The following is a 15,108-nucleotide window of genomic DNA, read 5'->3' on the forward strand; positions in this document are numbered from 1 at the left end:
CTGTTCACCGGCTTCTCCAGACATCTGTGTAATGCATGCAATGGATTAATCAATTTGTTAGCTGATTGATTATGAATAACTTTATAGTCTGATTAATCCTTTCATAGTGATTTCGGAGTATGGAAGAAATTCTATTCCTTTCATAATATTATCCTTAAAATGCAAAATTTCAAAAAAGGTATACATCGACGCGCATTTAAAAAAGGAATATTCCTGCCAAATCTCATAGAATACTATCAACACGTTTGGCCGTGAATGCGTTACATACAATATAGACAAAAGAAAATGCGAGACCAACAAATCACTCACTGCGTTCGGTCAACAAATAAGGCAATATTATTTCACAGTAATAGAAAGAAAAATAAAAATCTTAGTACCCTTTTTGAAATATTTAATCACAACATGTTTCGGACATTGATGCCATTTTCAAGTTCTATTTCTATAAAAGTAGCCCTATACAGAAAAGAGATAAATTCAATTATTCTACTTGTTGGAGGAGTCAACGACTTGAAAAGTAGATAATATCAGCTACCCACTTTGAAAACGAAGGTTATGAAAATATTGCAGTCAGCAGGACATATTATGATTGTCAATATGAGAAATGTTCAAATTGCAACTACACCACAGTTTTTAAAAAAGTCACTGACTTAACGCAGAGATATTTTAGAACTCAGAACTCCGATGTTATTCATAAAGATCTGTGTGTATCCACAGTAGTTTATATTCCTCTAGTCTCTATTCGGCAGTCACACTAAAGCTACGTCTACTAAGTTAAAATTACTAACAAAATGTTTATTTTTCTGTCCTTATAGATTCTATTAGATTGAACGGAACTTGACAAACACATATGTTCATCATGTGTATGATAAGTTATGTTCAATCTAATATAATCTATAAGGACGGAAAAATAAACATGTTGTTAATAACTTTGGTGTAAACGCAGCTTAATTAGATAATGTTGTATAAAAAATAGAATAATATAGGAAGATAAACCAGGACACACTATGAACCTCTATATTAAAGGAAGTCCGGATAAACTCAATTGAATGTTGTGGCTGGATGAAATGCATGGAAGAAAGAATCATTGTTAATATTATTAGACGTTCCATTATTCCATGTTACAAATATCTCAAATTTTAGGTGGAGAGTCCCTGACGGAATAATATTATACAATTTTGAAGTGTGATAATAGAACCAAGTTTGGATCATTTTTCTCTGAGAACTTGTGAAGAAAATTCAAATTACAGAATTCTTTGGAAATGAAGATGCTGAAGGTATCTTATTTTTATCTATCAATTTTGTAATTTTTCATCAAATGAATGAATTAAGTAATGACTAATTAGTAGAGTAATATTAAGAATACAATAAGCATTATTAGAAAAATATATACACAAATGATAGTTTCACAAAATTTATTATATTCAAAGTATCAATGAAGCTGAATGGAAAAGACAGTGTAGTATTTCCAAATCAAGTTTATTCCAAGGCCAAAAGGAAGAGAAAATCCATTATTTTTTTTCAAGTAAAGCATGTCTTTGGTTGTTGAGCATACTATTTTTTTGTACCAAATTTTTTCAATAAATCAAGAATTTTTAAGAATTCCCAGCAATAATCAAGCACTCATTGATATTAGGATGGAGTACAATATCATACCTCAATGTCCAGGATGAAGTCAGTCCAATGATGTTGCCTTATTTCAGTATATGATCTTGTCAAGTAGATTCGAGGAGTTCAATTCTAGTTTCTGTAGGTTGATTGTCTTGGAGTGAAATTCTAGCATGCAGGTTTTGTATCACATTTCTTACATTGCTTTTTTGATATTTGAGTTTTGCTTGGTGAACAGCCCTTTGAATTCTTCTTCATTTCTGAAACACATTTATTACCACCTCCAGAACTATAACCCTTATTTCCACCTTCATAGTTATAGGCTGATGCTCCCTTTCCGCATTCATAATCTTGTTTTCCACCTTCATAGTTATAGGCTGATGCTCCTTTTCCACATTCATAATCTTGTTTTCCACCACCATAATTATAAGCAGATATTCCTTTATTTCCTCCCTCATAGTTGTAAGCTGATGCTCCTTTTCCACATTCATAATCTTGTTTTCCACCACCATAATTATAAGCAGATATTCCTTTATTTCCTCCCTCATAGTTGTAAGCTGATGCTCCTTTTCCACATTCATAATTTTGTTTTCCACCTTCATAATTATAAGCAGATATTCCTTTATTTCCACCTTCATAATTGTAAGCTGATGCTCCTTTTCCACATTCATAATCTTGTTTTCCACCACCATAATTATAAGCAGATATTCCTTTATTTCCACCTTCATAATTGTAAGCTGATGCTCCTTTTCCACATTCATAATTTTGCTTTCCACCTTCATAATTATAAGCAGATATTCCTTTATTTCCACCTTCATAATTGTAAGCTGATGCTCCTTTTCCACATTCATAATTTTGCTTTCCACCTTCATAATTATAAGCAGATATTCCTTTATTTCCACCTTCATAATTGTAAGCTGATGCTCCTTTTCCACATTCATAATTTTGCTTCCCACCTTCATAATTGTAAGCAGATATTCCTTTATTTCCTCCCTCATAGTTGTATGCTTTGTCTCCCCCATAATATCCCTTATTTCCAGCATCATAATTATAAGCAGATATTCCTTTATTTCCACAATCATGACCTTGGTTTCCTCCATAATTATAGGCCGATATTCCTTTATTCCCACCCTCATAGTTGTAAGCAGATGCTCCTTTTCCACATTCATAATTTTGTTTTCCACCTTCATAATTATAGGCAGATATTCCTTGATTTCCTCCTTCATAATTGTATGCTTTGTCTCCTCCATAATATCCCTTATTTCCACCTTCGTAGTTGTAAGCAGATATTCCTTTATTTCCACAATCATAACCTTGATTTCCGGCTTCATAATTATAAGCAGATATTCCCTTATTTCCTCCCTCATAGTTATATGCTTTGTCTCCTCCGTAATATCCTTTATTCCCACCATCATAATTATAGGCAGATATTCCTTGATTTCCACAATCATATCCTTGATTTCCTCCTTCATAATTATAAGCAGATATTCCTTTATTTCCACCTTCATAATTGTAAGCAGATGCTCCTTTTCCACATTCATAATTTTGTTTTCCACCTTCATAATTATAGGCAGAAATTCCTTGATTTCCTCCTCCATAATTGTATGCTTTGTCTCCTCCATAATATCCACTATTTCCACCTTCATAGTTGTATGCTGATATTCCTTTATTTCCACAATCGTATCCTTTATTACCACCTTCGTAATTATAAGCAGAGACTCCTGTATTCACATCCCAGTCATTATTGTTAATATCATTGTTGTATCCTTGGTTTCCTCCTGCATAATTGTAGGATGAAACTCCTTTATTTCCACCTTCATAGCAACCTCCTTCATAATTTCCGCCTTCGTAATTGTATCCTTGTTTCTCACCCCCATAATTGTATGGGGAAACTTCTGTAACAGAGAAATTCATGTTTTTACAAATAATGTAACAATATTGATAAAATGAATTTATCTATGATCAATTTTTATGGTACTTGTCGAACTGAATTATCATCATTTTCTGTTCATTAATTGAAAGACCTGAAGCTCCATGGGTGATTTTATTCCATCTAAAATCATATCTTCTAAAACATTTCAATATCAGTTTAATGTGATTATGAATCATGATAGTATTTGAACTTGAACCTGATAACCACTGGCGCCGACTTCATAAGGCCTGAGTGGGCTGAAACCCAACCAAAAACTTGTTGTAAATAGAAAATGGAATTTTTAAAACTGTAAAAATTATTGTCACCCTTTTATTGACGTACTGTATCATATCTATTAAGAATATTTTAATCAACAAAAATTGTCATTGTAAAAACATATTAGAGAACCATCTGAATAGATCTAACTGCATCTCAAGCATAGATGTTGTTGTAATCATGCCTAGAAGTATACCCAAGAATCTCGAAATATCAAAACGTTTCTGGATCCTCCTATTTTGGAAGGTGTTAAATAGCGCCCCCTCCCCCAGATCAGTTATTGAGGCTACTCAAAGTTTTTGAAAATTCGGCCCCCGTGCTGTGCTGATAACAACTTTTTGGTACCTTTGGTGTTGAAACTCTAAGTGCCGGTTGCACAAAAGCCGGTTCAATTTCAATCGTGATTAATCCCACGGAGAGAAGCCGTCTTATCAAAAAGGACTTCTCCAATTGTTCTTGTGGAATTAATCACGGTTAAAATTTAACCTGGCTTTTGAGCAACCGGTCTAAGATTTTTTGTGTTATAGCATCACATTAGTACTTAACATTCATTTGCCATATTTTTCACCTTCAGCTGAATAAAATTGATATTAGTGATGACACAGTAATAAATTGAATAATTTCCTAATGTGCCAACAATGTTGAAATTCTCATACAATTTCATACCTTCTAAAATTCTATTGGTAGAAAACAAGTTATTATAGGGACTGTATTTTGTATCCAACTATGTAAAACTATACTATAGTTGTAAAAGAACTGAAATTATTTATACTATAATGACCGACAATCTCTATATAAACTTGTTCTTTTGATTAGAAAGTCTCAACCCAATTTGCAACTCAATCAGAAGTATTTATTTATTCATTCGTTGATATAATTACAAATCATATGAATATGATCGGGATAGAACAACAGGCATAGCCCAAAACTATAGCCCAAATTTGATAAATTATGAAATGTCCGAAAAAAATAAGGTTATGCTCTTACTGAGGAAATTTAAAGTTCAAAGTTCTGTCCAAGAATTTATATTAGCTAGAAATTTTGAATTTAGAATGATTTTAGAAGTGTATGATCACATTGAATGCATGTATTAATTTAATTTATACATTGATAGATACAATATCATTCTCAACTATGAATGATTGGGGAAGGAACAACAGGCTTAAAGCCAGAAACTGTTCTTTCCTAAATTTGGATAGAAATTGTCCAAAAATAAGTTATGTTTATGCACTGTATGTGCAAGGCAGATCATGCATGAGCCGAGAAACAAAATGTGGAAAGAACCATTGAAACATATGTAGCTGTTCACACTGAATACATCCAGCGAGTGCACACGTTCAGTGTGAGTGTTCCTATTGCTATTTCCAGATTTTTTCTCATCTGTGCGCTTCGTCATGCATGAACATGCGTGCACTTGCACATATACACATCCAAAATGATCATACCCTCAGATGCATTGGAAGGTCAAGTCTTATATGAATAACAGAGAGCATCAAATTGTCTAGGGTTGTCCACTTTTATATCTTTCTTTTTTATTCTGTATTATGGTTGTTTGTGAAATAAATGGATTGATTGATTGAATTGAGCAACAATTTGTCAACAAATGCCTTCCCGCTTTATAGTTCAGTGAACAATGGAAAGGACAAAGTCAGTGGAATATGGGAAAGATTGGAAAGTGCACTCCCCCCTCTACCTAAAAGATAAGCCTATGTTTTCATTATTCACATGTTTCGGCTTGAAACAATTAAATTGTAATCTCAAACTCCATTCCTTCTTCTGATGTTTTAAAAAATTGTCGAATATGTTGAGACTTAAGCTGGGTTTACACCAAAGTTATAAACAGAATACTAATAGCTTGATCCTTATAGATTCTATTAGATTGAACAGAACTTGAAAACGCATGATGAACATATGTGTTTGTCAAGTTCCGTGCAATCTAATAGAATCTATATTATTTGTCTTTAATTTGAATCTATTTTGAGAATGTCTTTGAGAATCTATTAATCTTTTATTTGTTTTTATGTGAAATAAAAACATATTCCATTCTATTCTATAAAGCTGCGTTTACACCAAAGTTATCAACAAAATGTTTATAACTTAATTCTTATAGATTCTATTAGATTAAACGGAACTTGACAAACACATAATTATGTTCATCATGTGTTTGTTAAGTTCTGTTCAATCTAATAGAATCTATAAGGATTAAGTTAATAACAATTTGTTAATAACTTTGGTGTAAACGCAACTTAAGGAAAGTTATTAACATTTTGTTAATAACTTCTGTGTAAACGTAGTTCTATTATTAATTAAAATGTGAAATGGCAAGAAAGCATCCCAATTTTTTCCAGATTTTTTGGTAACATCATAAGCAAAAAATGTTTATTGATGAAATATTTTGTGATCTAGGTAATTTGGGTATCCAGTATTAGAGCCATGTTTTATTTTTTCTTATAATCAAAAGATCTGATATCAATTTTATTGACTTTTTCCACCTACATAAACATCAACCTAGGAAGAATTCACATGAGATTCTAGTAAAAGTATTATGCTCACCATTTCCATCGCATTTTTTGCCTACAGACATGCGAATATCTGTGTCGTTCTCAAGCGCAACCACTTCCAATTTGACGTTATTAGGCATGATGTTATTTGCCTTTTTGCCTTGGAAAGTTGAAAATAAAACTGAAAATTTTGCACCCAAGCGTGGTGGACTCCGAAATTGATTTGATTAAAATAACAAACTTTGTCAATCAACACATGCCAACACCTGGGTTATTATAGAATTTCCAAGAGGTATTGGTAATTTATTTTATGTTATAAACAGCTGCTACTTTTGTTTAAAGTTATTTGTTTCTTCTTATTGAGCGAGTTCAAGATTTAATGGTTCATTTCGACATACGTTTATTAAATTTGATAGACCCGGTTGCACAACAGCCGGTTAAATTCTAACCGTGATTTATTTCACGAGAACCAATCAGAGAAAGCGTTTTTAGAAAGACGCTTCTGTGATTTGTTCTCGTGGAATTAATCACGGTTAAAATTCAACCGGCTGTTGTGTTGTGCAACCGGCATTTCCTTATAATCATATCCTTTTAATTTCGTAGAGCTTAATCGCGTTTTGATTTACATTGCATTGCCGTACAATTAGCATTGATGAATTTTAAAGAAAAATCTATATTTTAATTTGAGGGTTAGATTCAATAAATTACATACAGATACAGAGATTTTGATGAATTTATTTTGTAATTAAAATGAAGTGATACACAGTGTATGCTCTCTCCCAAATACATTCTATTTTGCTAATCAAGGTATTTTTTAGGCAACTTTTTCCACAAACAAAAAATGTTGTACATGATTCAGCTTCCGCTTGAGGTCCATGAACTGGTGGAATACTTGGAATACTTGGAATACAAGAATGTTTGCGATAAAATATTGATGAATTATTGATAACGTGAAATATTGATGAATTATTGATAACGTGAAATATTAACATAATTTATGAAATATTGATGAGTTACTCACTACCTATTTTCTACCATGAAGACATACTCTAACATTTATCATTATTGTTTACTGTGTATCATTTTCAATTGTTCGTAATATACATCATTTCTCTTGGGAAAAAAGGAAGATATAGTGAGATTCACTTTTTGCAGCATTTATTATAAATAACACCTATGCTTTCAATTAATACAATGCTGACAGACCTTAGTGAATTGCACTGTAGGAAGCTGGCTGGAAAACTTAACAATAGGAAAACGGGATTAATCATCAGCCTACAAGGTCAATCATTGTTTGTTGTAAAATGTAGCTTTTTTCCAGTAGAATTAAATGACCCACTGAATCATCATTATGATTCAATTGAAGGATTACACAATAATTGAGGCTTGAAATCCATCATAGTGACATTAAACTTTTCAAATTGAGTCTGTAGTTGGTATGCCCTTAGAGAAAGATATGCTATTTTTTCTCTATGGTATACTCTACAAAAAAAAAGTTTGAAATGTACTTTCAACGCTGTAACTCGAGTTTCAAAGATGATGACTTCCATCATAGCCACCTCTAATACACTTCTAATGTATTAGAAGTGGCTATGCTTCCATACTTGATTGATATAATGCTTAGGAAAATTATATTTGATCAACTATTAAATTTTTTGGAATCTATCCATCTATTCTGTTAATTGATGGCAATAAATCTGAATTTGAAAAACTCAATTGAAATCAAACTACAATAATTATTTTTGGACGGTGAAGTTATAAAAATTGTTACCATAGCTTCATTCAGACTCATCAACTAAATTCGGGAGAGGAATAGTTTTGGATTAATTCTGTTCTTTCTCTCCCAATCATTGCTTTGATTATGTGCATGTGTGAATGGAATAAATAAATTAGTAGTTATTGACTCTTTATTGATTGATTGATTCTTTATCACAAATGACAATGTATTGCCAGGTCTCGCAAGACCCATTGCATACTAACACTACATTATAATGGGAACAAATTAAAATTAAAAAATTAACATATTCAGAACAGATAATAAATATGTAGATGAGTTGATAACTTCTAGAAGCACAGAGTAGAACCTATTTGTTATATACAGAATAGAAATTAGGAATACACCTTAAATTCTATGAATGCTAAGTAAATAAGTAAAGTTATAGGTGGAACAAGATTATCAGGATCGAACAAACCCTAGTAGTGCATGTGAGTTTCTTGCAGATTGTACTTCCATTCTATACTCTCTGGTTCTAAGTAATAGTTCTTCCATTGTTATGAGGTATAAATCCGCCCTGAACATTCACTACCCCTTGTAAAAAGTGAAACTTTATGTCCAATATGGTCCCTGTCCATAGGATTAACAACTGTACTAGATGAGACACTAGTACAAATCATGAATCTTGTGTGACCACACCCTTTGCTTGACTTATCACGAACTTTTCAATGACCGAGGCTATCTAACTGATGTTCATTTCCATGATTAAAATTGTGAATTCATCCACCTGTCCTTGATGTGGAGCTAACAGGTCATTTGGGAAGACTAGGTGGTATATGGACATAATCAATAACACTGTATGTCTCTTTCAAAAGAAGTTCTGTGTACTCTATTATCGTGATAAACCTTACTTTTGTTCCAACCTACTCGTGGAGCATCATGTAGGCCTATTAGTTTGAAGGGTTAAATCATTTATTACTTTTTAATTGTTGAAGAGTTCAGATTGGATTTCTTTGAATATATAGATTACAATATATACTGGCTCACGATATACCCTACAGTATATAATAACACTTATAACTTCTAATAACTTACAGACAACTTTATAATGCATGTACAAGATTGTATTACTGAATAAAAAATAATACTGAACACTGATACTGAATAAATGATACTGATATGGAAAGACGAAATGCAATTTGAAATTACCATGAAATAGTTAACGTGAATATGCTATAATGAAATATGGTAAAATATGGCTTTAATATTTTAGAGCTAGAGATTTTATGACTTTAATAGTTATAAATTGGCAGTGCTCGAATCGACACTTTACCAACTTTTATACTTAACAAGCACAAACTTTTGTTTGTGAAACTATGTTTTGTCTCTTTTTTCGATGAACAGACTATAGTATAGTTTATCAATGATGCAATAATTATATAATCACCCCATACGCTGATGTTACTATGTTAAAAGTTTTATTATTTATATTAACTGCTAGTATAACTCAGTCTATACGCCAGTTACACACACATCGATTTCTGGAAGTAAAATTTTTTGCCTTTCTTATAAATTCTACCAGATTTAATGGAACTTGGCAAACACATGATGAGTTGAGATATTCATCATAATATACAGTGTTTGTAAAGTTATGCTCATTGTAATATAATTCATAAGGACGGTGAAAAATCGTACGTCGAAAGATATCTAGTTAGAAGATGTCTAGTTGCATCGATGTGTGTGTGTAACTAGACATAGGCTCATGGTTTCATATCGGTAGTCTCATAATTTATTATCATCCAATCATTACAGGTTAATCCATACTATATTAACACTACCAAGATTCTCCGTTATATTCTGTATTCACTTATTTTATTTATATTATTTAATGTATCTTATTTTATGAATCATTTTGTCGTTGCACGTAGACGAGTCAGACAGTACTTTGAGATATTATTTGTCTCTGCTTCTCCTTGGAGATATTTGCAGTTTGCTGTTTAGTGCGATGGCTGCGAGATATTATCCCGCTTTATTAAAACATTCTCTCACTGACCCCTCTTTCCTCAGTTTATGATGTCTGCCACATCTTCGTTTCCCCTCTTCCTCACTCTCTCACATTCTTTCTCTTATCCCTTCTCTTCTTTGCCCTTTTTCTCTTTGTTCTTCTCTTTCTTCACCCATCCTCTTTAACTTTAATCCCATTTTTGTGAAAATTCTCTCACTGACTCTTTTTTTGTTCTTATCTTTATTTACTCATCCTCTTCAACTAATCTTATATTCTATTTTTTTGTAAAAAATCCTCTCACTGACTGACCCTTTCTCCTCATGATGCTTCTCACTTCATAATTCTACTACTCCCACTTACTCTTTTCATCTTGTTTTCTTCTTCTCTCACTTCTCATGATTTCTGTTATTTCTTCTATCTTTTCTTCATTTACCTTTCTCTTTTTGCACTCTTCTCTCTCTCTTCTTCTTCTTCTTCTTCTCTTTTCCTTAAGTTTTCCTTTTCCTTATATTTTTATTTTTCTTATATATCCCTCCTTCTGAATACTTAGGGTTACACTCTCTTCCAGACCCTTTATCTCTTTCCTCGAAATCTCGCGCTTCTCTTTGATTTCCCTCTTCCTTTTCCTCACTCACACTCTCTCTCTCTCTCTCTCTTTCTTTCTCTCTCTCTCTACCCGGTCGTGTGTTAATGAGAAGGATATTTTATATCCTTCTAAAAGAATCGACAATTATTTGTTGAAACACCGCCGATTTATGAAGTTACATTACATTATTATATTATCGTTATTCTAATTGCATTCTATATTTATTCTCATTGATTAATTATTATTTATACTTTGTGAAATTCATTGAACAACTAGCATTATCGTCATTTAATGTTAATTAGTGTATAAGTCAGTAAATATTGTAACATACATAAATAAAGAAATCTAATGTAATCTAATCTAATCTCTCTCTCTCTCTTTCTCTCTCTCTATCCATCTCTATCTCTCTCATTAGCTATCCCGTTACCCTTCTTTCCACTCCTATTCTTCCTCTTTCCCTCCTCTATTAGAAAGCGAGAATTGAGAGCCACCCCATTTTTCAGACTTCTCTTCTCCACACACACTCTCTCTCTCCCTTTATTCTTATCCCACCCTCTCTGAACCATTCTTCTCTTCTCTATTTTCTTTCTTGCTACTACAAAATTGAGAGTCTGCAACCACCCCATTTTTCAAACTCGTCTGCACGATATTAAAGCGAATGACCAACAATTTCATATCCGCCTCACTTTTATTACGGCCATTCAGCATTCTATCTTTTCTGGCTGCATTCAAAGCCAACAATTTTCCGAAATTCTTCGACAGCTGTACAAAGCGGAAAACTCTTTTCATGAATTTTCATCAGTTGTGTTCGCAGACTTGAGATTGTGCCGTTGTGTGGTTATTTTTTCAAGACTCATATTGACAAATAATGAAAATATTGTTGCTTATAATCATGAAATTTAGTTTGAAATTAATTAAATCAAGATACCTTGCTCAGTGACTAATAGGGAATACGAATGCAATTTTAATTTTGATTCAAAAACGTTTTGTTCATTGCAATGCAAAGCTGAAGAAAGTTCAATACTTACTATATCATTTACATTCGTCTTAAATGTAACTAACGACATCGAATTGGAACAACTGAGGCCATGTTAAGAATTCTACTGTATGTCTTCCGGAATTTGGGAATTCCTATAGAAGTCGTTGTTTAAATTTGGTATTCGGATACAATCAACTCCAAAGAGGACTTTGGAATGATAATTTTATCATGATAATTTTCTTTGCTTGATTTTTGAAATTTATCAAAATAGGGCTTCAGATTAGAAGGTCATATGAAAATGGTGAATGTAGGAATAAATTCTAGAATTATTCTTATGAATTCTGGAGAGAGGTGGTAGGGATCATCTGCTATTTCTCTCCCAATAATCCCAAGTGATAATTGCATTAATTGATTAATGATTGTGTGACTGCTGGCTATCTAATCATCTCTTTTATAAAAAAGGGAGGAATTGAGGCTTATACACTTGCGGGATAGGAAATTCACGAATGACGACGCATCATCACGTCTGCTTTGAATTGTATTCAGAAGGAAAAATTAAATTGAATTGAATTGAATTGGGATACCTGGACTGATTAACTTTAAATTCTGTATATAGCTTCTTAATTCACCGAGGATGTTTATAGGCTTATTTTGAATTCTTCAAGGCTTCAGTAGGTCAAGTTTTCAGTTTGTCAAGTTTTTAATTAGACCCTTGCGGAGCACAAGTTATCTGGTAGTATAAAATATTTGTATATGCTGTTGAGAGTCCTCTCTTATTCACGATTTTGTTATTCTTTTCTCGCATTTTATTAACATTTTTGTACCCAGCTTACATATTTGATGTAGGTTCTCTCCTCACCATTACATATTTTTAGGCTTATAGCCTACTTATTGTTGTTATCAATTGTATTTCTCCCGGTTCTTCATCCAAGATTGATCTGAGGAATGCAAAAAATGCATCAAGGTGAAAAAGTATCTTAATTCTCCTTCTCCTCTATTTTTCCATCATTATCCCCTGGACAATGAGTTGAGGTATTTCTACCTCTCCTCATTGTCTCTCCTTCTCATCGTATCCTCTCTTTCTCTCTCTACCTTCACATTCTTTCTCCATTTCTGTCTCTCAGTTCCCACATTCTTTCCCTCCTCTGTCTCTATCTCTCTCCCACTATCTAATCATTATTTGCTTCATTTTGTTCCTGGTTCAAGAGCGGCGCGCTTCGAAAAAGGAAAAAAACCTTACGTAACAAAAGAAGTTTATAGATTATGTGCGCATAGCTTGAACAATGGCTTGAGCTTCTTCGCGTTGACCTATCCAAGGCATTCGATAGAACAATTCCGACTAAGTGCTTTTTGAGCCTTGCTATAACATTTTTGCCCCCAGAAAGGTTTTGTCCCTAGCAAAGGTCTTGCAAGCAACATATATGTAACAGGGATTCGAGTTGACAATGGATGGGTTGGCAATTAGTTGAATAAGCAAGGAAAGGTTACTGGGGCATGAGTTGGAAAGTCTTTTTCTAGAGATTCCACTTCAATATGTTGTTGTAGGAGTTATTTAGTACGTGACAATTTTGAAAATTTGGAGAACAAGAGTGGAAATAAACTAATATGATTTGCTGTGTTACTAATATGACTCATATCTTCACCTAAATGTGAGTCATAATATTCTAGATAGGCCTATATTTAAAAAAATATAAATTGTTCGAAAATAGTTAGAATGGAACAATAAGGGCCGGTTTCCGAGCTCGGGATTTACATAAGTTCTAGACTTTAACTGGCTTTAAACACTAAAGTCAGAAAATTGGCTTTCCGAGTCAGAACGTTAACGTAGTTGAGGACTTAAATAGACTCTGGAGTTTAGAGATCACGTTAGACCCTGGAGTTTATAATTTCGCTTTCTGAGTGAAGGGCTTATAAGTCCAGGACTTGAAATAGATTCTCACCTCTTTCCGAGTCGAGGATTTATTAAAAATCGTTAAGTCCAGAACTTAAAACAGCGTAATTTTAAACCCTCGACTGGGGTAGGGTTTAAATTTAAGTTCTAGACTTAACTTAGCAAACACAATATTCAGTTGTTTTGGAGTAGATGAAAAGCCAAATAGATGTCATGGAATACCTAAATTATTTGGATTAGTCATCTAAATTCATAATTTATAGTTTGCAAGTTTAGTTTGCAATAAAATTGTATCAGAATTATGCGTAAAAAACTAACCCTATTTTACGAATGTGACATAACCTAAAAATGTTCAAGAAAAATAATACAAGGATTGGCTTGGAATTTATATTCCAATCTGAATGTTATTAATCAATGTCATATTCAACATATTAATTAACATTAATAAATTATTATTCCAGTTTTTTTCTCAAAAAAATACATTTCCAAACTCAATAGCCTAATGAAAATTTTATTCCAAAATCACTGGTTAGGATCAATGATCAAAAATAGCATAAAGTAAAATGAAATATTTATTCATTCATCTTTCAAAAGGTTAGGTTTTGCTTTGAATAGGCCTACAAAGAAATCGAAACGTATTTTCACAAAATAGTTTGGAGAGCATGCTAATTTGAATTATCCCGCTGCAATCAGCTGTTTTCGTTTTGCTATAATGCCAAAAATATAACAGCAAAATATAGTGAATTTCCCTCATGTTTACTACATTAAAGTCCTGGACTCAAATACGGCGTGAACTTTATAGACCCCGGAGTTTAGAAGATAAAATCGTGACTCAGATAGTCGATTGGACCCGAGCGCTTATTTCAGTCCTGGACTTTGTAAGTCCAGAACTTATAGATCCCAAGCTCGGAAATCGCCCCTAAAAATCAGACTTTAAAACGCCTTGAAAAATGCAGAAATTGGGAGAGAGCTATGTTAAATTAGAAGGAGGAGGATTTCCAAATCAATTTCTTGCTCTAGGGGGATTTCCAGTTCTCTACTAGAGGAGAACTCCTGTTTTCTGATATTCTATTACTGGAGAAGTACCGTATTGGGGAAATTTACATGAGTGTATGGAAATATACATGGAAACGTTATATATAAACTCTACTAAAAGACGTAAAATATTCATACTATTTAGTTATTCATGAGTTTCTCAGCATATCTAGAAATGAAGATTACAATTTTAAGATAAAAAAACTCTTGAATAAAAAGACTACGACATTTTCTAAAACCGCATATTTTATTTAAAGTTAGAAAGACCGGTCTTGGTTGTTACAACATTGTCAATCTCTGATAAACTGAGTTTTTTCAATAAAATCTTTCTAAATTACAAATTAATTGTTTCAAGTGTTTGTGTTTTGTTTCAATGTGGAAATTAGTGAAGAATTGGAAAGTCGCACATAACCTTTATTTGGACAATTTATTTTATGAAATTGGGATGAAAAGAAGTTTTGGACTGTAGTCTGTTTCTTTGTCCTTAAGTTGATTGTAAATGATAAATAAATAAAATCTGTGGTTTTTGACAATTTCTTAGTCTTTTTATTCAATATGAATAATTACCACAATATCAACTTCTCAACTAACTTACACAAAAATA

General features: G+C 32.6%; 2 protein-coding genes across 3 annotated transcripts in view; one reads left to right on the top strand and one right to left on the bottom strand.

Moving 5' to 3' along the window:
* The window catches only part of LOC111050290 (matrix metalloproteinase-2), a 192,666-nt gene that overhangs the window by 33,991 nt on the left and 143,567 nt on the right, over positions 1–15,108 (top strand).
* On the bottom strand, positions 1,398–6,591 carry LOC111049066 (loricrin). 2 transcript variants are annotated; one of them, XM_039437240.1, is made up of 2 exons: positions 6,347–6,591; positions 1,398–3,500 (listed from the first exon to the last, which is right to left on the bottom strand). In XM_039437240.1, the coding sequence occupies exons 1-2, from the start codon at positions 6,432–6,434 to the stop codon at positions 1,774–1,776; spliced, it is 1,815 nt and encodes a 604-aa protein (XP_039293174.1). In that variant the 5' UTR covers positions 6,435–6,591; the 3' UTR covers positions 1,398–1,773. The 2 variants fall into 2 exon arrangements, with proteins under 2 accessions (XP_039293174.1, XP_039293175.1); XM_039437241.1 differs by having other exon boundaries at positions 1,398–3,497; positions 6,347–6,572.

The sequence above is a fragment of the Nilaparvata lugens genome, chromosome 10, assembly GCF_014356525.2.
Source record: "Nilaparvata lugens isolate BPH chromosome 10, ASM1435652v1, whole genome shotgun sequence".
Classification (NCBI taxonomy): Eukaryota; Metazoa; Arthropoda; class Insecta; order Hemiptera; family Delphacidae; genus Nilaparvata; species Nilaparvata lugens.